This window comes from Neophocaena asiaeorientalis, unplaced genomic scaffold, assembly GCF_003031525.2.
Source record: "Neophocaena asiaeorientalis asiaeorientalis breed wild unplaced genomic scaffold, Neophocaena_asiaeorientalis_V1.1 scaffold90, whole genome shotgun sequence".
Taxonomy (NCBI): Eukaryota; Metazoa; Chordata; class Mammalia; order Artiodactyla; family Phocoenidae; genus Neophocaena; species Neophocaena asiaeorientalis.
Window position 1 is genome coordinate 1,821,080 of NW_020172445.1, and position 27,605 is coordinate 1,848,684.

A 27,605-nucleotide genomic window follows, 5' to 3' on the forward strand; every position below is an offset into this window, starting at 1 on the left:
TTATTCTTTCATTCAAAGCATTTATTGAAGACTTACTAGATGCGAAGGGCTGAGCCAGGCATGGGTGATACAATTGTGAACATTACAGACCCACAGTTTTCTCAGCCGAGGGGTGGAGGAAAGAGGCAAGAGACTGGCCAATGAGCACCAGGATGAGAAGGGCTGGGATAGATAAGGTCAGGTAGGGGGGGCTAGTGGCTAAGGCCTGGGAGTGTGTCCTAGGTTGTGATTCATTCTTCCTGGCTGGTTTCCCACAGATTATAACCTCTTCCAGGGCAGAGGTAGCCCCAAACTTCCTGGAAGCCCAAGTATCCTGTCTCCTCCAGCTGAGACCAACCAGGATGGGTAAAATAATAGACCTAAGCTGGGTCTGGCTAGATCTGTAGGGGTGTTTGTTTCTAATCCCTGTGCCACCTTTTAATAGCTGTGAGAATTTGGAATTTTACTCACCTCTCCAAGTGTCTGCTCTCTTGGGTATAAAATGGGGTAAACAGTAGTATCTATTGCATTGGGTGAGTACAATGAGCACAGAATGGTGATGCGTGTCAAGGGCCTGCCTGGCATATGAGTACTCAGTAAACAGAGGTTGCATAGGGATTTGGGGGCTCAGTTTTCCCACCTGTTCAGTGGGAGATTGGCCTAGGTTGGTGGTTCTCAAACTTGAGCATGCATCAGAATCACCAGGAGAGCTTCTTAAAAGTTTCCGAGGCCTCACTCCAGAGTTTCTGTTTCAGCAGGTCTGGAATGGGGCCTGAGAATTTGCACTTCTAACAAGTTCCCAGGTGATATTGATGCTTCTGGTCCAGGGCCTCACTTAGAAAACCAATGGTCTAAATGAATGCAGCCTTTGTTTCCTGGTCTGATACCTTTAATTCCCTGTCTTCTATAATAGGAAGAACTTGTGAGGTGCCCTGAGTTCCCAAATGGCAGGGTTTGTGTCTGGTCAACCGCCATGGCTCCATCACAGGCACCTTTACACGCTGTTATGGGTTGAATTAGATTCCCCCAAAAGTTGTTGAAGTCCTAACCCCCAGGACCTTTGAATGTAATCTTATTTGGAAATATGGTTTTTGTAGATATAATCAAGTTAAGATGAGGTCATTAGGGTGGGCCCTGATCCAATGTGACTTATAAGAAGAGAAGAAATACAGAGACATGAGGGGAGAATATCTATGATGATGCAGGCAGAGACTGAAGAGCTACATACAGGTGTAAGCCAAGGAGTACTAGCAAACCACCAGAAGCTAGGAAGGCAGGACAGATTCTTCCCTTTAAGCTTCAGAAGGAGCATACTGCGCACACTTTAATTTTGGACTTCCAGCTTTCAGAACTGTGAAACAATGAATTTCTATAGTTTGTACCAGTCTGTGGTACTTTGTTACAGCCGCTTTAGGAAAATAATACACTGAAGTATCTTTTTTACGGGACACCACCGACACAAACCTTTTTCAAAATCTTATATTTCTTCATAGGCAGTATGACTCCCCTCTGCCAAATTTGGGGATGTTTTCATTCATGCAGTCCATGATTGCACTGAACCCTCACCTGTCGCCTTTTGACCTTCCCACATTCCGTGGTTGTATTTTATTATCCCTTATATTTCACCTGTCCAATTGAAAGGAGGACATGTGACAGCATAAGCACATGACAAACTGGGAGAGTCTCATGCCTCTGTTTCCCATCAGTTGTGTTCCATGGGTGCTATGTAGGGATCAGGGAAGTCATGAGTGGGTGTGCCCCCACCTGATCCTGGAGACAGCACCTAGGGGGAATTACATCCATCATCGCTGCATCATTACTGTCAAACTGTGCTCCTTCCCCTGTTCCCATTCCAGGGTGGGTTGGGGTGGAGATCTGTGCCCATTTTCACCTTATTTCAGGTAATTATTAACCTGAAGATGCCTGTAGAGTCTGGGAGATAGAGAGGAAGGAATCCTCATGTCCCTCCAGTCTCCTTTCTCTCCCCCTTCCTCATGGGGTAATCCCCTTCTTTGGCATCCATCCCCAAAGGGATGTTTCTTTTCAGGAAGTGGAGGGCTTTAAATTCCACCTTGCTTTTATGTTCTCTTCTCAGTCCTCGTGACCTGGCCCCTGCTGTCCCTCAAACTTCCCCTGACCACTCCCTACCCTTCACCTAACTCCACACCACACCAAAGTTTAGTGCCTCAGCCTGTCATGCCTTCTCTGCCTCCCAGGGATGACACCGGCTGTTCCTTCTGCTTAAAACATTCTACTTTGCCCACACCACGTGAAACATTCCTGGAGAGGGGGAGTGGGTGGGGTTCCTCTGCCCACCTCTCAGCTCCCCAGCTTCACATTGTCTAGTGAGTACTCGTTTACTGTCCCTCTCCTGTCTTGGGACGATGAACTCCCCTAGAACAGAGCCCCAGACTTATTCCTCTTTGCATCTGCATCCAGGAGCAGCTAGCTTTGTGATTGGAAACCTGCCCTAGTGTGAGCTTGTTGAATGACAGGATGGAAGAAATGGGTGAATAATAATGATCATAATAATGAAAGTTATTATTCAGACATGATTTTTTGTGAGTCTTGTTCTGTGTATTCAAAATCTCATTAAAGACTAATAGAACTCTGTGAAGGAGGCTCATTTATCCCCATTGCACAGAGGAACAAACTGAGGATATGAGCGGTAAAGAGCAGACCTCACAACCAGTAAGTGGTTAAAATCTAAATCTACCTGATTCCAAAGCTCGAGTTCCCCACAGCTACTGCGTACATATTCTCGGACTGGCGGACTAGAGGGTCTGGTGCACTGGGGAGGACTAGATTACCAGCCCGGAGTCTGAGCTTTGGCCGCACACGCCTGGCGTACAGGCGACGCGTGCGCAGTGCAGTGACGGCGCCCCCTGCGGGCAGCGCGCAGGAGGCAGCTGCAGCGAAGGGGGCTTAGTGCGCCTGCGCGCTCGTGGAGGTGGTGGCCGTTCTCGGCAGTGGCCCGGCGGCTCTCCGCGCGGCGGGCGCGGCCATGGCGCAGCCGGGAAAGCTGCTTAAGGAGCAGAAGTACGACCGGCAGCTGAGGTGAGCCAGGGCTCACCGAGTCGGGCGGGCCAGCGGGTTCCTCTGCGTCCGGGCCGGGGCTAAGCGGGCGGGCGGCGTGGTTGGGCCTCCCTCAGGCCTCCCACCGGGCTGGGCCGGGCCGTGCAGCCGGCGCTCAGGGTTCCGGCCTGGGGCCGGAGGTGCTTCCCGAGGGCCGGGACTCGCCTTCCCCGAGGGGCGCGCCCGCCCGCTCGCCACGCTGTGTGCAGGTCGAGGTGCACCGTCCCAGCGTCAGCCGGGTCACCGGGGCGGCTGCCAGTTCCACCTCGCTGTGCTCAGGCTTCTCGTTTTGCAGAATGAGGGGATCGGGAATACCCCATCCCGGCCGCAGAGAGCAGCACCGAGTCTTAGGTATTGTTCTAAGCCGGAGCTGTCCACTAGAAATATAATGCTAGTCTCATGTAAACCACCTGTGTAGTTATATATATTTTTTGGTAGCCACATTGAGAAAGGAAAAGTAAACAGGTGAAAATAATTTTAATAATGCAGTTTATTTTATATAACCCAATATATCCAAAGTATTACCATTTTAATGCATAATCAGTATAAAAAGTTATTAGAGATATTTAACATTTTTTTCCATTCTGTCCTTGAAATCCAGCACTTTACACTTATAGCACATCTCAGTTTGGACGCCTTATTCATTAGCCACATGTGGCTAATGGCTGCCTTAATGGACACTGCAGGTCTAAGCCATTGGGCTGGTTCTTGACTACTTCCTCTCCCATGCCTTTTCTCCTAACACTCCCCATTCCTTATTTATTGATCATCTTCTGTGTGTTAAGGCAGCAGAAGTAACACAAATGTTTGGCCCGCTTCCTTTCTGGAGCCCCCAAGCCAGAAGTTACAGTGTGTCCCTGAGGACTGGAACCCATTTGTACCTACAGCTTAGTGCTGGGTTAGGGGCTTTATGCACTCAATTCGGAGAGCAGCCTTGAAGGTAGATATTCTCTCTGCTTTATAGATGGGGAAACTGAGTCTTAGAGAAGTTCTGTAACCTGCCCAGTTTCCCATGTATTTGAACCAGGATGTAAACTCAGGTCCTTCTGGCTTTTTCAGAGCTGGTACTATCTGCTCCTGAGCTTCTGGGGAAAGAAGCAAGGTGGCAGAGCCCTTGTAACCAACTTGTGTTCTCTTGTAAATTCTTGGAGATCCTTGTGTTTTGAATGCAGATGTAACCATACATGACAGAGCTGAGAAAATATTTTAGATTACTAAGTAACTGTGACAAAAAAGCATTTTTGCTGAGTCCAGTCCATTAAGGAAATGTTTATTGGCTTTGAAGTGTCAGAGGGAAGCGGTTACAAGCAAAGCAGCAAAGCTGTTGAGCCAGCTAGCAGTCAGCAGGCCCTGCTTTCCTTAGGCCAGCAAGAGAATAGAGAGGATTGATTTCTTGTTTGGGCCGTTTCTTGAAATATATTACCTAGAGATGCACCAGTATTCTTTTAGGCTTACTTTCCAACTACCCGGGTATCCATCAACCAAATATGTCAGGTGTCTTCTGTGTGCCCTACTTTCACAGAAAAAACAGACATTTCCAGTCTGTCTGGTTCTTCTAGGCTATTCCTCCATGCATTTGACAGTTATTCAGTGATCACTTATCCTGGGCAGAGCACTGTATCGGGCATTGGGGTTCCAGTGGTGAACAGTGGGAGTGGTCTGGACCCTTATGGAGCTTAGAGTGGAATGGAGAGATGGGTGTTCAGCAAATAAAACACCAAATGAGGGCTTCCCTGGTGGCGCAGTGGTTAAGAATCTGCCTGCCAATGCAGGGGACACGGGTTCGATCCCTGGTCTGGGAAGATCCCACATGCTGCGGAGTAACTAAGCCCGTGTGCCACAACTACTGAGCCTGTGCTCTGGAGCCCACGAGCCACAACTACCGAAGCCTGCGCGCCTAGAGCCCGTGCTCTGCAACAAGAGAAGCCACCGCACTGCAACGAAGAGTAGCCCCGACTCGCTGCAACTAGAGAAAGCCCAGGCACAGCCACGAAGACCAAGCACAGCCAAAAATAAATAAATAAAATAAATTAATTAAAGAAAAAAACCCCAAATGAGGCAGTTACAGTTGTGATATGCTCTGGAGGACATATGGGCTACATAAAAAGAGGGAATCTGCTTTAGGTCAGGTGACAGGGAAGGCACCTTAAAGTCTATCAGTCCTCCAGGCTATGAAACTTTTCTAATGACTTGGGCTCCCCCTCTACTAGTTCCTATACTGACAAGAAAAGATACATTAGTTAATAGGCTTTCTGGGCGAAGGTAACCAGGTTGGATCAGCTGTCATGATGCTTATTTGATCATGTACCTTGCCATGTTGATGATATGCTGGTGTGACAGGATATAACATATATTTCAGGTTATAACATATATTTCTAATCCTTATTACATCTTTCTGTTTGTTAATGTATGCATTTATTAATCATGCTATTAGAATGTTCATTGGGAATTACATTTTAAAGCACTCTTATTGAAGTCAGTGTGAAGGCTTTTCAGATGATAATTCAGTTTTCTTGGTAAAGCTTTTCTCACTCTTGCAGACGTCATGGTGATAAGTCCTATGTCAAGATCTTAAATATTCTGGATCCCTATAACTTAAGGAGAAATGAAATAGAGAATAATAGGTTTTAAATCTAAGGTACTTCTCGGGACTTTCCTGGCGGTCCGGTGGTTAAGATTCCACACTTCCACTGCAGGGGGCGCAGGTTCAATCCCTGGGAGGAGAACCAAGATCCCACATGGCCCACATGCCGCGTGACACGGCCAAAAAAAAGAATAATAATAATAAATAAATCTAAGGTTCTTCTCTAATGTTAATGACTACAAAGACTTTCTGTTCTGTAAGTTATCTGGCTTGAAAAGAGTAATGGACTAGGAGCTGGAAGACCAAATTTTTAGTTCTGATTTAACCCCCCTTTTAACCATGCCAGGCATCAACCTGTTTGAGTCTCAGGTTAGTCAGCTATGTAATCCCCATAACACCTCCTGCTGTTCCTGTCTCGCATATTTGCCGTGGTTGTCACATCAGTTATTCTATACGAGAACACTTTAAAGATCAAAGATCATGATTCAAATAAAGTTGTATTTTCATGAAAGCTTTGAAAACGTTAAATTTGTGTGTTCTTTTGTAGGTTGTGGGGTGATCATGGGCAAGAGGCTTTAGAATCTGCTCATGTTTGCCTAATAAATGCAACAGCTACAGGAACTGAAATTCTTAAAAACTTGGTACTACCAGGTATTATACTTTTGTTGTTGTAAATTTACTTCTTTAAGGTTTTGAGCTGGAAATATATATTCTTGACTGACTCTTGTTTTGTCTCCCAGGTATTGGTTCATTTACAATTATTGATGGAAATCAGGTCAGCGGAGAAGATGCTGGAAATAAGTATGTTCTATTCTTTTCAAATACCTGCATGTTAGGGAAGGCAGTGCCTTGTCATGGGAGAGCAAGGCCTGAATCGCAGCTTCAACTCCTCAATCAGGGTGACTTAACTTCCAGGTGGAAATAGTCCCTATGCTTAGGATCATGGCAAGGATGAAGTGAGTTAATATAGGTAAAGTGCTAGCACAGTGTCTGGCAAATAGGCCTTTAGTAAAAGATACCCATCATTACTGTCTTTATTGTTGTTATTAATGAAAAAGGGTAGTCATTATTACTTTATTTGTGAAATCTGGATCCTTCCTGAGTCCTTATATTGATTCCTAGATGTTAGTATATAATTAACAATAATTGTATTTTCGGATTATAAGATAGTAAAAGCTACCTTTTGTTTGTGGTGTCTTCTAAGCTTAGTCCAGGTATATCTCTTTCTACACTATACTGTCTGTAAAAATGCTGTTCGTTTTTCTTTTTATAAATTTATTTATTTATTTTATTTTTTTGTCTGTGTTGGGTCTTCATTACTGTGCACAGGTTTTCTCTAGTTGTGGCGAGCAGGCATTACTCTTCGTTGTGGTGCGCGGGCTTCTCATTGCGGTGGCTTCTCTGGTTGCGCAGCATGGGCTCTAGGTGCGTGGGCTTCACTAGTTGCAGCACGCGGGCTCTAGAGCGCAGGCTCACCAGTTGTGGTGCACGGGCTTAGTTGCTCTGCGGCATGTGGGATCTTCCCGGGCCAGGGCTCAAATCCGTGTCCCCTGCATTGGCAGGTGGATTCTTAACCACTGCGCCACCAGTGAAGCCCTAAAATTGCTGTTTTAAAGATGGCCTGCATATCATTCTTTAAAGATGATCATATTTAGACTTTCAGAGCATTCCCCAATTTGGATTTCATGCTTGCCTTTTCAGGGACTTGGAGTCTGGGATCTCTCATTATATTTGTCAGTAAACAACAACAATGAGTAAATAGAAGGGAAATCAGAATTTGGTTCATATTGAGCTTTGTTATCTTTTCTCTGGGTGGTAATACAAGTTTCACTACCACAACACCCTTTTATTGGTATCTATAAAGAAAAAGTCCATTTATCTTTGCTTGCTTGGTTGGTTAGAACAGGGTATAGTAAGAATGAAGTTTCTTTCTCTTGTGGAGCTGCTGAGCTTGTGCTCCAAGGGTACCCTGACTCTGATCAGCAGACTCAGATCTGGACCTTGGGGCACAACAAGGGTATGTGTGGGAGGAACCCTGAATAAATCTGTTATAGTTACCTGCAAAAGCAGACTATTCAATGCAGCATTTCCCAAGTGTGGTCAGTAGCTGTTAAATGGGCAAGTGGATTCCATGGTCAAATGAGTTTGGGAAATGGGTCAAATTAAACTAAATATTTCTTTAGTGTAAGACTTCAACATCATGCGTATTACATATATTATGAATTTCCAAGAGAGAATATAACATATGTTGTTTCCCAAACTTTTTAAAGCCCGGGAACCCTTTTCTCTCAGAGCATTTTGTGAAATTCATGTTCTGTGGTACATACTTTGGGAAACATTGATTTATTAGCCTGTCTTTGGTTACAAGTTTCATCCAGCTTTCTTCCTCCAGGAAGGCTGTTACAGTCTGAAATTAAAATATAGTTTGTTTTAAACTATGAATGAAATGCACCTGGTATTACAAATAACCTTTCCTTTATAGTCAGAGAAGCCATTAAATTTGTTTTTATTCTGTTTTAGTTTTTTCCTTCAGAGAAGCAGTATTGGCAAGGTAAAAAATCAGTTTGTTATAGAATATAGTTGTATTTGAACATCCAGTGATGCCACTGTGTTTCGATTGTTTGAAAAGCTTTACTTTAAAAGAGCTTATTATTCCTCTGAGAAAAAAGCTAATTATCTCATTTTTTTTCTGATCTCGTAAATCTTTATATGCTTGGTAGTTTAAGAACTTAGAAGTACTATTCGTGTTTTTATTATCCTGTATTAAAGTTAAATATTCAGTGATGTTAATGTTCAGAGGTTGGAGTATTTTGGTTAAGAAGATTTTTTTTTACCAAGAGTTAGTCAGAATGTGTCTTAGTTTTGTATTTCATATTAAAAATCTTACAAAACCATATGGGTCAACTTAGTTTAGTATTCTGAATAGAAATGACTGTTTCTTTAATGACTGACCTCTCATGTGCAGGACTGTAAACGTGGGAGGTTAGAGTAAGTCTCAACTTGACTCAGAATCTCCCTGCCTGCTCCCCAGGGTTTTCTGGTCATTTGCCTAATCAGAAAAGTAGAGTGCAAGTCATGTAAGCATTTAAGAATTCTGAATAATGATGGTTTAGCTCTGTTTTAAGTAATACTCTGGTTTAGTCCCAGTTTAAACACTATGAAAAGCAGAGTTGTCATATCTGTGCATGGAATTTGGGTTGTTTTACAGTGTTTTTGCCTGATCTGTAAATTAAGGGGTTACATTTTAACCAAATTTTTTTCTAATTCAAGTAAAATGTTTTGTTTTTAAAAAGAACCGAGCTCAAGCCGCCATGGAATTCTTACAAGAATTAAATAACGATGTCTCTGGGAATTTTGTGGAAGAGGTATATATATATATGTATATATATACACGTTATTATTTCTGGTCAGAAATTTAATTTTTTATTAATTCAGAGCCCTAGGAATTTAGAATTTTGAATCTTTGTATATTTATGTTGAGAGTTGAATTATTTTAACATTGGAGTCTAGCATTTACCTCACTTGTTCTAAAGTAGCTTAACTGTTTCTGTCATCTTTAATATGATTGTCAAATTGTTGGATTTTCTTTCCCCTGTCCTATTTAGAGTCCAGAAAACCTTCTAGACAATGATCCTTCATTTTTCTGTAGGTTTACCATTGTGGTTGCAACTCAGCTTCCTGAAAGGTAAATTTTTAAGTTAATTTGTTTTTATTTTAATCTCTTATTAGATTTGCATAGTTTTGTTTTCTCTGCAGAGTCTGGGGTCCTTAAAATTCTTAAACTCCATAGAAATCTTTAATTAGAAGTGCTTATAGATCTCCAGCACTAAAAAGATAGGGAAGAGAAAAATACTGAGATGTGAAACGTTAAAAAAAATATATTTAGAACAGTTAAATTGAACATTGGTTATTTTTTTAGTGAAAAAAAAAACTAGTTAGAATTAATTATAGGGAGTGCTTGGTGCTGTATACAAAGGTTTTATAAATATTTTCTTCTTTATTATGGAAATGTTTAGGAGATGTCTTTCAGTAGCATTCTCCCTAATACAAAGGACTAGGTTTTCATATCTCTCTAGTCCAAAAGATATACTTTCTTTGAGACTGCAACCTTGTGGAATTTCTTGCTTTTCAGCATATGTTTATGTAAATATGCTGTATATGTAAATGCAATAGATATATCTTTGCATTTATTATTTAGTAAGAAAGTTGCTTTATTTTAAAGCATTTTCACATTTGGCATGTTTCCATTTGCTTATGTTCTTATCTTTTGTGCCTTCTTTTACAGTACATTACTACGTTTAGCAGATGTCCTCTGGAGTTCCCAAATCCCTCTTTTGATCTGTAGGACATATGGACTAGTTGGTTATATGAGGATCATTATAAAAGAACATCCAGGTAAAATTGTTGCACATATGGGGCTTCCTATTGGTTACTTTAGCTATAATTTTAGGAACTTGACAATTTAGAAAGTCAGTTTTAAATCACAGAGTAAATTTGTAGCATCTCAACTCTGGTTATACGTTCAAAGTGGCAGTCAGAATCAGTAGGCTTTAATCTTTGTATTTCCTTTACTTAGCATTATAGAAGGATACAAAGCAGGAGATACAACAGGTGCAGCTGCTTCATCTTATTAGGAGGCCCAGCAGCTATGCAAATACCTAGCTTTTTTTGCCTCCTAACCTACATAGGGCATGTATGTCTGGCACAGGTAAGAGCCAAGGTATGTGGGTTACACTGACACAGAAAGGATATGCCACCTTTTCCCCCACCAGTATTCTATTCCATTCTCATACAGGCATTAGGCTTCCCCAGTTCAGGTGTAATTGCACACAGCAAGCAAGGCATTTACCTAACTACTGTTCCAAGGAAACAGTGTTTATAGGAGACTGAACTCATCCATAGGCAGGCTTGCATCAGTTCAAGTCCCTTTATTTAGAAAATTTTAATCTTAAATTATCATATAAAGTTTTCATTTAGTACTCCTGCATTGCTCTGAGCCAGGTACTCTGCTAGTGTAATGACAGTCATTGGCATTGGTAGCATCACTGAAAAGTGGTATCTGCCTGGGCAGCTAAGGAGTGGCTTTTGAGGATAAATTTTTGGCAGTGGTGCTGGGTCATTTAAGAGTTGTAAGTAGGAAAGTGACGAGGTAAACATTTTGTTTTAAACCGGTCACTCTGAAACCCGGTGGAGAATGAATGGATTTGAAGGGACAAAGATTGGAGACGAGGGTTGCTTTTAGGAGATTTTCAGTGGTCTAGGTAAGAGAAAGAGAGAGACAGAGAGAGATCCCCTGACTGAGGGCAGATGTTATAAGGATAGGGAAGAGGGGGTAGATGGTAATGAAGGTTAACATTGCTAGCTGTGTGCCTGCCTTTATGTGGATTATTTCATTTAATCTTTCCAATATCCTTGTAAGGCTGATACTGTTTTATCTGCTTTTTACAGATAAGGATGCTGAGGCATAGAGAGATTAAGCTATTTGCCTAAGGTCACACAGCTGGCAAGTGACAGAATGGAGCCTAGCTCTAAACACTCACTGAAATTACACTTTCCCATGCTCCCCTATGTGGAGAGCTGTGTATGAAGTGACATCAGGATGTGGGGAGGGACTGATACTGGGCCAAGGAAGCTCGAAGTCAGGGAAGACCATCACATTTCTAGGGAAGAGGTCTAGGTAGATGGTGATGCTGTCTGTTGAAGACCACAGGCGGAGGAAGGGTAGGTTGTTGGGTGCTATCGGAACGCAAATTTTACCTATTTTGATCTTTTCCAATTGTAATAAGAAAATTCTTCACTAAAGGAATCTTGGTTTTACTTTTATTAAAACTATAGTCCAAAAAAAAAAAACTATAGTCCACTTAAAATTTGTGCATTTAGTAAAATACAAATATATATGTATATGTAAATTTAACTCAATAATGAACAAAACCATGAGAAAAACCTGTAGGCCCTATGCCCATTTAAAAATTACAGATTTCCTGGCTTCCCTGGTGGCACAGTGGTTGAGAGTCTGCCTGCCGATGCAGGGGACACGGGTTCGTGCCCCGGTCTGGGAAGATCCCACATGCCGCAGAGCGGCTGGGCCCGGGAGCCATGGCCGCTGAGCCTGCGCGTCTGGAGCCTGTGCTTCGCAACGGGAGAGGCCACAACAGTGAGAGGCCCGCGTACCGCAAAAAAAAAAAAAATACAGATTTCCTAAGTTCCTATAATGTACGTACTGCCAGCAGTATTGCTAAAGAAGTAAGTTTATCTTTTGGGATTGTTTGTTTCACAGTAATAGAATCTCATCCAGATAATGCATTAGAGGATCTACGACTGGATAAGCCATTTCCTGAACTGAGAGAACATTTTCAGTCTTATGATTTGGATCATATGGAAAAAAAGGTTGGTAGTGTGTGTGACCTTCCATTTATAGGTTTACTTAAAACTTTGTTTTTAACCTAAGGTTTTTGAATTACAAAGTGAGGAAATACTATAAACCTCCGTAGTCCTGTCATCCAGGTCACATAGTAACAACATTGTACCTAATTTGTTTTAAATAAATCTATCTTTCCCCAAAATTTAAAAACTTTTTTATTGAAGAAAAGTACATTAACTGAACATATCTGTGTAATCAACACCCAGGTCAAGAAATTGGACATTAACATATCCCAGAAGCCCTCTTCATGGCTCTTTCCTAAACAAATAGATGTCCTTTTTAAAACAGTTTGAATTTGGGGTGGTGTTTGTTGAAACTGACTCCTCTTAAAACTTATTTTTAGTGTTTGAGAATTACCAAGGCAACTGCATATTTCATTATAGAAATAATGATATTTATAACAGGTCATGTAATTTAAGGCACACACATACACACACACACACACACACATATATTTTTTTTTTCCCCTGACTACCCATTAATTAAATGCAGGTATTTGGTTCATCAGAAAACACAGAAAGGATCCCTTTTCCTTAGTCTAGGATTGGTATCTGAAATCAAGATACTTGAGCTTTGTTTTTGGGTGGCAGTCCCTGAGACAGTTTTCTTAATGGTAGAATGGGGACAATCATAGTATATACCTGCCTTATTAGAATTAAATTGGACACTGCCTTCAAAATCTTTGTAAAGCAGTTTTTGTTAACCCAGTTCATTTTCCTTTGTTCATTATTCCACATATACTGAGAGATGTAAACATTGTTGAATAATTGAATTTAATAAATATTGTTGAATTTGTTGAAAATGATATGGTATAGTGAGAAATAAATGTCAACTAATTAATGTTAACTAATACTGATATTTCCTTTGATTCTTTTATTTTTAGGACCATAGCCACACTCCATGGATTGTGATCCTAGCTAAATATTTAGCACAGTGGTATAGTGAAGTATGTCCTTTCTTGAAAAAAGAAATTCCATATATGACTGTATTTTTTCAGTTTATTATAAAGAACTTCATTGGAGGGGATGGGACATTGATTTTTTTTCCTTATGTGGTTATAAGGCAGCTGATTTAAACTGCTAGTTTAAATCTAGCAGTTTCTCTTTTGATACTGACATTTTTATTAACAAAATGAAATTTGAACAAATGTCATTCTGAAACTGGCAGTGGGGAATGAATGTAGAGAAGTGGCCCACAGTTTCTGTTTTCTATCAAGTCAGCTGATTTTACCAAGGTATAGATTTGCTGATGAAATCTCATATGGATAGGGGGAAACTGGACTTTCAGTTTCCATATTTTGAGTTTTTACAACTAGATTAAAAATTTTTTTAACCCAATTTAGACTAATGGACGAATACCTAAAACGTATAAAGAAAAAGAAGACTTCAGAGATTTGATCAGACAAGGTAATATGGGATGTGATTAAATGTATAAAGTTTGAAAAGCATATTGCTTGAAGCTAATGGTTATTGAATTTCTGTCAACACCTTTGTCAGATGATGCCATCATGAGATTTTCTTTTTTTAATTTGTTTATTTTTGGCTGCACTGGGTCTTCATTGCTGCACATAGGCTTTCTTTACTTGCGGTGAGCGGGGCCTACTCTTCGGTTCGGTGCATGGGCTTCTCATTGCGGTGGCTTCTCTTGTTGTGGAGCACGGACTCTAGGCGCGCGGGCTTCAGTAGTTGTGGCTCGTGGGCTCTAGAGTGCAGGCTCAGTAGTTTTGGTGCACGGGCTCAGTTGCTCCGCGGCATGTGGGATCTTCCTGGACAAGGGCTTGGACCGGTGTCCGCAGCATTGGCAGGCGGATTCTTAACCACTGCGCTACCAGGGAAGCCCCCATCATGAGCTTTTATTTTATTTTCCTCGGGAGGTTAAGGAGCCACTCCTTGTGTAGTTTTAAGAATGACCAGTGGGCTTCCCTGGTGGCACAATGGTTGAGAGTCCGCCTGCCGATGCAGGGGACACGGGTTCATGCCCCGGTCTGGGAAGATCCCACATGCCGCGGAGCGCAGGAGAGGCCACGACAGTGAGCGGCCCGCGTACCGAAAAAAAAAAAAAAAAAAAAAAAAAAAAAAGAATGACTAGTGATGAGCCATATTTCTTCTTAAGGTTCAGTATCCAGTCCTCCCTTCAGAATCTGACAAGGTTATCTCCATAATGCTGGGGGGAGAGAAAGAGTGAAAAGAAAAGGGCTTTGTTTGCTAATCAATTTCTATTTTAATAGGAATTCTAAAGAATGAAAATGGGGCTCCGGAAGATGAAGAGAATTTTGAAGAAGCTATTAAAAATGTGAACACAGCACTAAATATAACTCAGGTATTAAGAGCTGATGAGGTATTCACAAATGAAAGGTGTTTTCTGAAGTCCTCATAAGTGAAATAGTTGATTTTAATTTTAAATTTCTCAAACTGTAGAGTTGGTTAGAAATTAATATCTATAATCAGCTTGAATATTCTTAGAATATTCTTTTAATAAGATTCTGTATTGTCCTTGTTAAAATGGATCTCAGTGCTTCAGCATATAATTTGATACAGTGATTTATATAAATTAATTGTTTGAAGTACATGATTTGTGAATAATAAGTGTTTTGGGGTAGGAATTATATAATGAAGGTGGTATTTTGCTGGTCCAAAATAGTGTTGCCTGAAAAGTTAAATCTTACCCTGCTTTGCTTTTGACAGTAATTATTTGGATATATTGGAAGATGTTCTTAATGACATTATATACCTTAAAAATTACTTGGAGGGTGGCTTTCCTGGTGGCTTAGTGGTTGAGAGTCCGCCTGCCGATGCCGGGGACACGGGTTCTTGCCCGGGTCCGGGAAGATCCCACATGCCGCGGAGCAGCTGGGCCTGTGAGCCATGGCTGCCGAGCCTGCGTGTCCGGAACCTGTGCTCCGCAACGGGAGAGGCCACAACAGTGAGGCCCGCGTACCACAAAAAAAAAAAAAGAAAAAACCCCAAAGAAACAAAAAAGATTTGTACATTTGGCTGAATGTAAAATTTACCCCAATTAAAAAAAACAAGGTTCTCATGGTTGGGGGACAGTGAACTAAGCAAACAGACAAACGTACCAGGTGCTGTGAACAAAATAAGAGTAGAACAAAGGGGTAGAGCATGATGAAGAGGAGGTCTGGGATCAGGAGGGGCCAGGGAAACTCTCAAAGAGATGTGTTTAAGCAGAAGCCTAAGTGAAGTGTCATGCAGAGGTCTGGAAGAAGAACTTTTCAGGCCAAGGAAGCACATGTGCAAAGGCCCAGAAGTGGGATGATGCTTGGCATTTGTTCAAGTATCAGTATGAAAGCCACTGTGATTGGAATGAAGTAAACAAGGGGGAAAGAGGTGGGAGGGATTTAAGTTTGGAGAGGCAGAAAGGGCCTGATCATAAAGGCACTGCAGGCCACTAAAGTGTTTTGAGCCGGGGAATGGAGTGACCTGATTTATATTTCTAAAAAAATTATTCTGGCTCTTGTGAGGTCAAAAGACTGTAGGGGACTGGGAGTGGAAGCAGAGAGAGCAGTTAGGAATTACCAGTAAGAAAGTTCTTTTTTCCACACAACAGTAGAATCAAAGCCTAAGATTTCTATAGTTTTTATTGATGTATGATGTTCTTGCTAGCATTAAACGTCCTTAATTTAACTACCTCATTTCTGTCAGAGTGGTTGTCTCTTTCAGCAGTCACTAATTAGGGTGTAAAGGTTTCAGATTTTTGACAAGATGGAAAAACATGAAGGACTACAAATCTAGCTTGGTATTAATGTCTGTTATCTTTGTTCTGTCTTCAAATATGACTATAAAAAGATTTACTTAGGCTCCTTCTTTACTCTATTTATGATGTAAGAGAATAGGTCAGTCTTTAATGCTAACAGCAGTGGGCAGGAGGGGACTTTCTTCCCTTCGCTCTTTCGCCAATAAATCTCCATCTGGTGGTGATTCTGAATAAAAGTCTTAAGTTTGTATTTGAACTTGTTTGGAAAATTGCAGTGGAAGTTAAAGTGGGCAGTGAAAATAAAAGTGAACTTATATTAATTCTTAGTATAAGTAAATGTTTCCTGTTCCTTTGTTAGATCCCAAGCAGTATTGAAGATATATTTAATGATGATCACTGCATAAATATCACCAAACAGGTAACAATAACAAAAAAAGTAAAAATAATGCCACCTTAACCTATGGGTCAAATTCAGATGTCACTTAATATTAATTTTTTTTGCTTCTTTTAGACTCCGACATTTTGGATTTTAGCTCGTGCCTTAAAGGAATTTGTGGCCAAAGAGGGTCAAGGAAATTTACCTGTTCGAGGCACAATTCCTGATATGATTGCAGATTCAGGCAAATATATAAAACTGCAAAATGTGTAAGTCACCTGTTTTCAAACTATGTAGTAGAAAAATCAATCTGTTTATATTAGAGATGAACATATTTTATCAGTCTACCAGAAATCAGAAATCAAATGGAAACCTGTTATAATCTTATCACTTTAAAAATAATCTAAGGGACTTCCCTAGGGGCATAGTGGTTAAGAATCCCCCTGCCAATGCGGGGACACAGGTTCTATCCCTGGTCCGGGAAGATTCCACGTGCCGCGGAGTAACTAAGCCCGTGTGCCACAACTACTGAGCCTGTGCTCTAGAGCCTGTGAACCACAGCTATGGAAGCCTGCACGCCTAGAGCCCGTGCTCCACAACAAGAGAAGCCACTGCAATGAGAAGCCTGCACACCACGACAGAGTAGCCCCCGCTCGCCACAGCTAGAGAAAGCCCATGTGCAATAGCGAAGACCCAATGCAGCCAAAACTAAATTTATAAATATAAGCTAAAAAACTTAGGGGGCAGATTTTTAAAATAGATATATATTTTTTTGTGGTACACGGGCCTCTCACTGTTGTGGCCTCTCCCGTTGCGGAGCATAGGCTCCGGACGCGCAGGCCCAGCGGCCATGGCTCACGGGCCCAGCCGCTCCACGGCATGTGGGATCTTCCCGGACCGGGGCACGAACCCGTGTCCCCTGCATCAGCAGGCAGACTCTCAACCACTGCGCCACCAGGGAAGCCCATGTTTTATTTTTAAGAATAGTTTTAAGTTCACAGCAAAATTGGGCAGAAAGTATAGAGTTCCCGCATACCCCCGAAGGGTCAGATTTTGTTTTTCATATTTCAAGATAAAACCTAACATTTGAGCACTTAACTCTGTGCTATCAACTGTTCTATGTATTAACTAATTTAATATTCACAATAGCCCTATGAGAGAGATACTATTATTGTCCCAGTTTTACAGGTGAGAAAACTAAGACATAGTAGAGGTAATTTTTTCAGGGTCTGACAGCTGGGAAATGGCAAAACCAAGATTTGAATCTATGCAACTCACCTCTGTACTCTTAACCATGGCCCTATACTCTCTTTTGTCTGTAATTTAAAACTTTGAAGTCTTTAGTTTTGATGAATTTTTTGTCATTTTCATAATTTAAAGAGTTCATGACTATAGATAGATACCTATCCAGGTATCACTAGCCTGAACCCAGGTAGATTGTCATAAGGACAGGTCTCAATGGATGTTACCCTTGTGTACTTCGGGCATGGTGCTGATGAATCCAGGGCCACTGGCCTTGTTTCTTCAGGGGCCAGATAATGACACACAGAGAAGGTCTCTGTTGCCTAGACAGATTGTATGCTTCATCTCAGTCATTCTCTAACACATCTTTATTGCCCTAGCCTAAAAGTTCAACTACCTAAAACTTGGGAAAAGTCAGTTGAGGACAAAAGAATTATGACCTCATATCAGAGGTAGTCAGCTTAACACTGATTGTCTCTAGAGGGTGAAAGTGTAAATAGACTTAAAGAAAAGTTTTACATGAATTTGTAGATGGACAGTTTTGAAGTATTTAACTTGCCTTGGACTTGACTTCAAGGAGATTGTGTTCTTTTGCAACATATTTTGTTAGGTCCTCTGTCAGAGAAGCATGGATCATGGATCTCTCTAGAAGGGCAGTTTTTAAGTTAGTATTGAGGGAGCCTAGGTTATTAGTGCAGTCCAAGAATCCATCACCAACCACTAACAGGTGCTGGTAGAATTTCCATGGCATTGTCACATTTGATGTGTTTTCAGATCAGTATTTTTTCATGAAAGGGAAAGACATTTTTTGTTTGATTCATGGTGAGATTTAGATTTGGTAATTATTTATTTATTTATTTATATTTGGCTGCGTTGGGTCTTTGTTGCTGTGCACGGGCTTTCTCCAGTTGTGCCAAGTGGGGGCTACTCTTCGTTGCGGTGCACGGTTTTCTCATTGCCATGGCTTCTCTTGTTGTGGAGCATGGGCTCTAGGCACGCGGGCTTCAGTAGTTGTGGCACGCGGGCTCAGTAGTTGTGGCTCATGGGCTCTAGAGCTCAGGCTCAGTAGTTGTGGCACATGGGCTTAGTTACTCCGCGGCATGTGGGATCTTCCCGGCCCAGGGCTCGAACCCGTGTCCCCTGCACTGGCAGGCAGATTCTTAACCACTGCGCCACCAGGGAAGTCCCCAAATTTGGTAATTTAAATATTCGTTAATAGTAGCTTTTTGTTGTTCTTTTCCAGTTACCGTGAAAAAGCAAAGAAAGATGCTGCTGCTGTGGGTAATCACGTTGCCAAATTGCTTCAGTCTATAGGCCAGGTAAGCTGCCGGGCACACTGCCTTTGATGGACAGTACAGCTCCATATAGGCCTGATTGCATCATGTAACTCCAGCCAGAAAAGGCTTAGAGAGAAGGTGTGGCACTGGCTCAGAGCTTCTTTAGAGGTGTCCTCACTTGCCTGCTAATGAGAAGGCCTGTCATAGTGATGGGCTTTGTGCTGCACCCTCTGTTAATCTGCTTTTATACTGGAGCAAAATCTGCATTTATCTCTTTACAGGCACCAGAGTCCATTTCAGAGAAAGAATTAAAATTACTCTGTAAGTCACCTTGACTTAATTTCCTTATTTTGTTTGATAAAAATGTGCCATGGGAAATGTTCCCAGCAATTTTAAATGGTTGAAATTAAAATTTTTCCATGGTCTCAGTGGTATTGACACAGGTAATTATTGGGTAAGGTTTTTTTTTCTCATGATAAATGGAGAGGGTGTTCTAAGACTGGTCAGAGGTAGAGCATATTTATCTAATGCTAAAAAGACATGAAGATCAATTAATTGAAAATTATCAGTAACACAATTATTTTCAGCTTACTCATTTTAAATAACTTGGGAAAGTTTTATCTGAAGGCTTTGGGTGTGAAGTCTTGAGTCACATGTACATTGACAGTATTGGTTTAAATACTAACTTCGATCAGTGTTAAATGACTGTGATAGAATTAAGAATTTTGCCATCTAGTTTCAGAGTGGCTAGGCTCCTGGGGTCTTCTCGATAACTCCTGAGTAGGCCCAGAGAATTTAAGAGTTAGTTTAAGAGTAATAAAATCTGTTTTACATGCCATCTGAGGATTTTTCCCTGTAGCTATGACCCCTGGTTGCTGCAAAAGTCTACATTTTGTATGTTACCCGTCCTTAAAATTATTTATCCAGATTATTCATTTTAAGACTCTTCAACATGTTTGTTTAGGCTTAGTTTCAATGTTTTGTTCCACTACTGATCTTACACCGTGTTTATGCATTAGTGTTTGTGCTACTAGATTATATGATACCAGATTAAAAGCTGGATGTGTTGGGTATTTGGGAGTTTATTATTCTGGTCTCTATTGGAATATGTTTGAAAATTTCCATAATACAAAGTTTTTTGCTTTTTTTTTTTTAAAAGCCTTACATATTCTCAGAGCACAGTATGTATAACACTCTCCTTCAGTACTGCTTGTCCATAATAATGATAAAAACTACTATTCATTGAGCCCTATCAGGCATTCTGCTTGGTACGTACTGTACACAGTTACACTCTTGATCCACAGAACAGCTCAAAGGTAAACAATATATCTCCATTTTACAAGTGAAAACTGAGGCTCAGAGAAGTGCCATCACCTATGTAGTCAGTGCTGAACTGGTTGTAATGCCAAGGACATGAATTTAAGATAACTTGTGTTCTGGTGCCATCTCTGCTAACTATTAGAACCTTTTCTTCGTACTTCCATGTCTGTAAAGAGGATACACAGAATTTCCTCTTCCTAATTGGGATAGTCATGTATCTTAACCATTTACTTCCATAATGTCTCTTCTGTGTTCAGGCAGCAATTCTGCATTTCTTCGAGTGGTGAGATGTCGATCCTTAGCTGAAGAATATGGCTTGCATACAGTTAACAAGGATGAAATTAGTAAGTAAGAACCTTTTTTTTTTTTAAAGTGAGGTTTTTTCCTTTTAAAATTTATTTATTTATTTATTTTTGGCTGTGTTGGGTCTTCGTTTCTGTGCGAGGGCTTTCTCTAGTTGCAGCGAGGGGGGGGCCAGTCTTCATCGCGGTGCGCGGGCCTCTCACTATCGCGGCCTCCCTTGTTGTGGAGCACAGGCTCCAGACGCGCAGGCTCAGTAGTTGTGGCTCACGGGCCCAGTTGCTCCGCGGCATGTGGGATCCTCCCAGACCAGGGCTCGAACCCGTGTCCCCTGCATTGGCAGGCAGACTCTCGACCACTGCACCACCAGGGAAGCCCCAGTAATAACCTTTTGATGCTAGGTTATTAATTAATTCTAAGGATATAAATATTTTGTGTATAACAGAATGTATAGTAGAGTGTATGGTGATAACATAAAGGATAATGTAAATATTTATACTCTAAATCTTATTCTATAAACCTATCTAAGAGGTCATAATTTCAAATATAAAACTTAATATATACATACATAAAATCCTATTTAGGTCACTGAGTAAGTTGTGTGATATGTAGAAGAGCTAAAGTCAGCATACTACTACCATAGTAGAGGTTATGTGACCATAGCTAATAGTCTATAAGACCTTTGGGTTTTATCTCAGTAACGTATCTCCCTTTATTTTATAGTTATTTATCATTTTCTATTTTATTGTCACAAAATATTTAAATTTTATGATAGAATTGCCTTGTATTCTGAAACTTTTTGAGTATATAGTAAATTCAGTCCTTCCTTGTTTTTATGTCATGAATTATACAAATTATACTGAAATTTTTTTCCTTTCAGTTTCCAGCATGGACAATCCAGATAATGAGATAGTATTATACTTAATGTTACGGGCTGTTGATAGATTTCATAAACAACATGGTAGATATCCAGGTAAGAATAGCAATCAAATTATCAAATACAATAAAATCTTGTTTTTTGGCCGCACAGCATGGCTTGTGGGATCTTAGTTCCCTGACCAGGGATTGAACCCACGCCACAGCAGTGAAAGCTCCAAGTCCTAACCACTGGACCACCAGGGAATTCCCAATAAAATCTTTTTTTTTTTAATTAATTAATTTATTTTTGTCTGCGTTGGGTCTTTGTTGCTGCGCGCAGGCTTTCTCTAGTTGCAGTGAGTGGGGGCTACTTTTCTTGCGGTGTGCAGGCTTCTCATTGCAGTGGCTTGTCTGTGTTGCAGAGCACGGGCTCTAGGCATGCAAGTTTCAGTAGTTGTGGCACATGGCTCAGTAGTTGTGGCATATGGGCTTAGTTGCTCCGCAGCATGTGGGATCTCCCCGGACCAGGGCTCGAACCCATGACCCCTGCATTGGCAGGCAGATTCTTAACCACTGCTCCACCAGGGAAGTCCCCAATAAAATCTTAAATAAATACTTAAATAGAATGAAATCTTAAAGGATTCTTGGGGTGTTTGCAGTAGTGATGCTTGAAGTCACACTGTAAACTATTTACACCTGGTTCGTCTCAGTGAGGAAATACCATTTGGTTTTTAAGTGTAACCAGTTGCAAGTAGTGTTTGATTCAACACGGGACTGTTGGTTGATTGCATATAGGATAAAATTTTTTCCTGTCAGTTTGTACAGTTTACTTCTAAGACTCACACTGAGTTTGATTTAGTGGAATGAGAAAGCCACAAGAAGTATGCCTGTGATTTCTGAGCTCAGAACTCTGAGGATGTTTCTTTGCTCAGTATCTATTTTTTGTTATCTGTTAATGTAGTAATTGGGGAATTGGCATATGCTCAAAGGTCTTCAGTTGCCCAGGATATCTTTATTAAGATTGTAATTTTAATTGTGCAGGATTATTGCATAGCAGCACATTCTGGGTGTGTCATAAAACCTGTTGCCCCAACTGATGTAGTATACCCACTGAGTTATAATCTTAATGAGCAAGCTTACCAGAAAAGGAAAAGGAATAAACACCAAATATGTATTGCTTTATTTGTATTGTTTGCTTAGAATGTATTTTTGGTTATCTCTTGCATAACCAACCATCCCCAAATTTAGTAGTTTAAAACAATCGATTTTTCTGTCTCATTGCTTTGTATGGGCTGGGCTCGGTTAGGCAGTTCTCACTGGGGGAAGGGGATCTCATGGAGTTGCATGATGCCTGGGGCTGGAGTCATCCAAGAAGACATGCTCACTCACGTGTGTGGCACTTTAGTTGGGATATCCGGAACTGCTGTGGGGGGAGCGGGCGGGTACTGGTCAGGCCTCTGTCTCCACATGGCTACTTTTAGCATGGGAGTCCTAGATTTCTTACATAGTGGCTGCCTTCCCCAGAGTTAACATTCCAAAAGACCCAGGTGGAAGGTACAAGGCTTTTTATGACTTGGCCTTGGAAGTCACAGCATCACTTTTGTCATGTTCTGTTGGCTTCACAGGGTCACATTAGATTAAGAGCAGAAGGGGGACCACACAAGGGCACGAAGAGGTGTTCATTGGGGAGCCATCGTGGGAGATTAGCTATTACATAGAGCATAGGCTTTGGAGTTAAACCTAGGTCCAAATCCAAGTTCTATCTATCACTTATTATCTCTTGATCTTGGGTGAGTCACTATTTCCCTCCAAGTCTCAGTTCTCTCAGTATGGAAAGGTGATAATAATAACTACTCTATTAGATTGTAAGGGTTAGATACGTGATGTATGAAAATCACTTAACATACTGCTTAGCTTTTTTTAAGTACTCAATAAAGGGTAGATGCTACTATTTTGAGAAGGAGTGATGATAGGTTTTTTTTTTATTAATTTTTATTTTTGGCTGCATTGGGTCTTTGTTACTGCACACGGGCTTTCTCTAGTTGCGGCAAGTGGGGGCTACTCTTCATTGCGGTGTGCGGGCTTCCCGTTGTAGTGGCTTCTCTTGTTGCAGAGCACAGGCTCTAGGTGTGCAGGCTTCAGTAGTTGTGGCATGCGGGCTTAGTAGTTGTGGCTCGCAGGCTCTAGAGCGCAGGCTCAGTAGTTGTGGCACACGGGCTTAGTTGCTCCGCAGCATGTGGGATCTTCCCAGACCAGGGCTCAAACCCGTGTCTCCTGCATTGGCAGGTGGATTCTTAACCACTGCGCCACCAGGGAAGTCCCAATGATAGTTTTTAAACTAGAGGGGTTAAAAAATAAAATAAACTAGAGGGTTTTAGTAATACCTGGATATTATGGCAATTACATTTTTCCTTCCAGTAGTAATAATAATAATAGCTTACCTTTGGAGACATCATAGTTTCATCATTAAGAACTGCCTGGGCTCATATCACAGTTTTGCTACTTATGAGCTAAGTAACTCGGGCAAATAACTTAATCTGTCTGTGCCTCAGTTTCCTTATCTGTAAAATGAAGATAATAATAGTGCCTACTTCATAGGGTTGCTGTAAGGATTAAATGAATTAATATTTTAGATGGTGTTTAGAACAATGTCCAGCATCTATTAATGCTCTGTAAGTGTTACCTATTATTATAGTTTTATATATGTCATTTAGTCTCCTGGAAATGGGTAATAAACGCTATAAGTTTTATAAAGGGTATAAATAGGACATTACTTTCTCATTCATTCAGTTCTATCAAATAATTACTGAGCACCACTACATGTCAGATACTCTTCTAGATACTGGGTAAGGAGCACTGAACAAAGCAGATTTGTCAAACTCAAATTTTTAATAGATTTTAGATGGTTTCTTTGATTGTTACAGGTTTGTGATAGCTGCAAATATTTGTCTCATACTTTCCATTATTTTTGTTCTTAATTCAGTTTTACACCTTAATGTTTTGACTAGAATACCTAAAACTGGATTAAATAAAGGAGATAGCCAATAATTTTGAGTCACATATTTATTTTAATGAAAATTAATTTGCATATATATATTTTAGGGGTATCTAACTATCAAGTTGAAGAAGATATAGGCAAGTTGAAGTCTTGTCTCACTGGCTTCCTTCAGGAATATGGATTATCCATAATAGTGAAAGATGATTATGTCCACGAATTGTGAGTATTTTTTTAGGGAATGCAAGAGACAATACTGTCCTGTCATAAGGCTAATCTATGTTCATGTCTCCATCCTTTCCTGTAGTTGCCGATACGGAGCTGCTGAACCACACACCATTGCTGCATTCTTAGGGGGTGAGTTCCAGAGATGAGAAGACTGTCACCTGTTGTTATATAGTACAGTTATGAAGTTTTGTTTTCCCAGCTGTTTTAACTAGGGAGGTCAGTGAAGCACATGTTAATATTGAGTTTAGATTATTTTGGTACCCCCCAAACTTGTTTCCCTGCTTTCCATCTCTCCCACTGCTGTCCATTTTAAACTCCTGAGGAGTAATTAATCTTTCTAAAGCATAGCTCTGATTGTGTCTCTCACTTAACCCTCTCACCTGGCAGTACACACATATACACTACAGTAGTCCTCGGAAAATAAATCCAGAGTCTTTCATTTGACATTTAAAACATTCTGTGTTGGGCTTCCCTGGTGGCGCAGTGGTTGAGAGTCCGCCTGCCGATGCAGGGGACACGGGTTCGTGCCCTGTTCCGGGAAGATCCCACATGCCGTGGAGCAGCTGGGCCTGTGAGCCATGGCTGCTGAGCCTGCGCGTCTGGAGCCTGTGCTCCGCAACGGGAGAGGCCACAACAGTGAGAGGCCCGCGTACCACAAAAAAAAAAAAAAAAAAATTCTGTGTTCTGGTTTTACCCAGTCTTTCTGGCCTTGGTTTTTTCAAGTTACTTGCTTTTCCCCTAGACATGCCCTTTGATTTCCCGCTCCTTGAATCCTTACCCCAATCTGGGCCCATTTGCCTTAAGTCTCCCTGTTGCCTGCATGTCTAAAATCTACCTGTTCTTCAGGACCCAACTCAACAATACCATCTCTTAAATAAAACTCCTTGGAGCCTGGAAGTTTGAGGTCAGGGCCAGCATAGTTGGTTTCTGGTGAGGCCTCTCTTTGTGGCTTGTAGGCAGTCACAATCTTGCTGTGTGCCATAACCTCTTCTTTGTGCAGGAAGGTGAGGAGGCTCTCTGGTGTCTCTTCTTATAAGTATACTAATCCCATCATGAGCGCCCCACCCCCATGACCTCAATTACCTAATTACCTCCCAAAGACTTCAACTCTATCGCCAAATATGGTAACATTGGGGGTTAAGGCTTTAACATATGAATTTTTGGGGACATGCATTCGGTCTATAACATGTGCATTCTATAATCATTCTGCACAAGTCATTTCTTTCAGGTCTTTTTAAAAATATTATCTTCCCTGTGAGGCCATCCCTGATTCATTTAAAACAGTCCCTCCTCTTGCATCATATCCCCCTTCCTTGCTTTTTCTCCTTAGCACTTAGTCACTTGATGTTTTACTTATTTGTAAATTCTCTCTCCCTCACTACTGAAAAGTAAGATCCATGAGGATAAGAACTTTTGTTTTTTGTTCCCTGCTGTATCCCTAGTGCCTAGGACAGTATCTGGTACACAGTAGAGTCTCAAATTTTATTGAATCAGTGAATGTGAAAGCGGAAGCTTCAGATTATAAAAGATGAAAAATTGTTTTCTTGGTAGTTTTTTTTTTTTTTTCTGTTGTTTTGTTTTGAATAGTAACTTTAAAACTTGTTACTGTTACTATATACTCAGACTGTTACTGAGTATAGCAGTCTGGGTATCTAATATAGATCCTTTCCAAATTACACATATTCCTTTACCCTCCCTTTTTTTTTTTTTTTTTGCGGTACGTGGGCCTCTCACTGTTGTGGCCTCTCCCGTTGCGGAGCACAGGCTCCGGACGCGCAGGCCCAGTGGCCATGGCTCACGGGCCCAGCCGCTCCGCGGCATGTGGGATCTTCCCGGACCAGGGCATGAACCCGTGTCCCCTGCATCGGCAGGCAGACTCTCAACCACTGCACGCCCAGGGAAGCCCTACCCCCCCTTTTTAAAAAGATTTATTTATTTTTGGCTGCATTGGGTCTTTGTTGCTGCACGCGGGCTTTCTCTAGTTGTGGTGTGCGGGCTTCTCATTGTGGTGGCTTCTCCTGTTGCAGAGCACGGGCCCTAGGCACCCGGGCTTCTGGAGTGTGGCTTACGGGCTCTGGAGCGCAGGCTCAGTAGTCGTGGCACACGGGCTTCGTTGCTCCATGGCATGTGAGATCTTCCTGGACCAGGGCTCAAACCCGTGTCCCCTGCATTGGCAGGCAGGCAGATTCTTAGCCACTGCACCACCAGGGAAACGGCATGTGGGACCTTCCCAGACCGGGGCGCGAACCCGCGTCCCCTGCATCGGCAGGCGGACTCCCAACTGCTGCGCCACCAGGGAAACACACCCCTCTTTTTATTATAAAACATGCACAGGGTAAAATTCAAATGCAACAGAAGGGTATCCTTTGAGAATCCTTTCTGCCTATATTTAACCTTTAAAAAAAGTGCAGTCATCCATACTATTGTTTTGACTTTTTCTTGCTTAATATATTTTGCCAGTCTTTTTAAACCACCATAATTAAAAATACTTCTTTTAAACTGTGGCATAATATGCCAGGGTGTGAATGTATATAACAAAATTTTTATTTCCTTTAATAACATAGTTATAAAAAATTGTAGTCCTTTGTTTTGATATGACTCAGTAAGTTATGTCTGTTTTGGATTACTTTTAAACATCTTTGGTTTCGGAAAGGAAAGGTTTTCTGTACAGAATTGAATATTTTTATACAACTCTTGAAATTTACCTTTTTCAAAGATTTGCTTTTCTCCTTTTTCCTTGCAGGAGCTGCTGCTCAAGAGGTTATCAAAGTAATCACCAAACAATTTGTAATTTTTAATAATACTTACATTTATAGTGGCATGTCACAAACTTCAGCAACTTTCCAGTTGTAGAATAAGTACCCTATAGTGTGTTAATGATTGAAACTGTAATTGCCTTCAGTTTGTGCTCCAGTCTGTAAGGTTCTGCTAAGGGAGAACTGTTAAGTTGTTTCCTTAATAAACATTTTTCTCACTTGTAATAATGTAGTCTTGTTCTTTGGGGAGCTGAAGTGGAGGGAGGAAGGAAACGGTTTTCTCAGAGAATAAAAGCTATCCATTTCTAACTGAGCTCATTATTTCTGGCTTGCTATTTCAAAGTTACTTAACATTGAAATGTCTCGTATGGACCTCCCTTGTGGTGCAGCATATAAGAATCCGTCTGCCAATGCAGGGGACGTGGGTTCGATCCCTGGTCCAGGAAGATCCCACATGCCGTGGAGCAACTACTGAGCCTGCAC

The 27,605-nt window shown here is 41.2% G+C and overlaps 1 protein-coding gene across 3 annotated transcripts; it reads left to right on the forward strand.

Annotated features, from left to right (window-relative positions):
- Positions 1 to 2,913: 2,913 nt before the first annotated feature.
- On the forward strand, positions 2,914 to 27,435 carry NAE1 (NEDD8 activating enzyme E1 subunit 1). Of its 3 annotated transcripts, none has more exons than XM_024733544.1 (20): positions 2,914 to 3,036; positions 6,186 to 6,289; positions 6,379 to 6,439; positions 8,159 to 8,189; positions 8,932 to 9,003; positions 9,244 to 9,323; positions 9,924 to 10,033; positions 11,916 to 12,025; positions 12,943 to 13,005; positions 13,402 to 13,465; positions 14,287 to 14,378; positions 16,129 to 16,188; positions 16,282 to 16,415; positions 18,632 to 18,707; positions 18,947 to 18,986; positions 20,243 to 20,329; positions 21,166 to 21,258; positions 24,246 to 24,360; positions 24,446 to 24,495; positions 27,110 to 27,435. In XM_024733544.1, exons 1-20 carry the CDS (start codon positions 2,984 to 2,986, stop codon positions 27,217 to 27,219), a joined length of 1,605 nt encoding a protein of 534 aa, XP_024589312.1. In that variant the 5' UTR covers positions 2,914 to 2,983; the 3' UTR covers positions 27,220 to 27,435. The 3 variants fall into 3 exon arrangements, 2 of the variants coding, with proteins under 2 accessions (XP_024589312.1, XP_024589318.1); XR_003001614.1 differs by having other exon boundaries at positions 2,930 to 3,036; positions 24,446 to 24,582; positions 27,110 to 27,235; XM_024733550.1 differs by lacking the exon at positions 8,932 to 9,003 and having other exon boundaries at positions 2,930 to 3,036; positions 27,110 to 27,347.
- Positions 27,436 to 27,605: the final 170 nt, after the last annotated feature.

Excerpts from the sequence above, each read along its gene's own strand:
- NAE1 (XM_024733544.1), top strand. The coding sequence starts at position 2,984 with ATGGCGCAGCCGGGAAAGCTGCTTAAGGAGCAGAAGTACGACCGGCAG. Across the intron at positions 13,466-14,286 it reads CAGAGATTTGATCAGACAAG|GAATTCTAAAGAATGAAAAT; the intron begins GTAATATGGGAT and ends CTATTTTAATAG. Across the intron at positions 21,259-24,245 it reads ACAACATGGTAGATATCCAG|GGGTATCTAACTATCAAGTT; the intron begins GTAAGAATAGCA and ends TATATATTTTAG.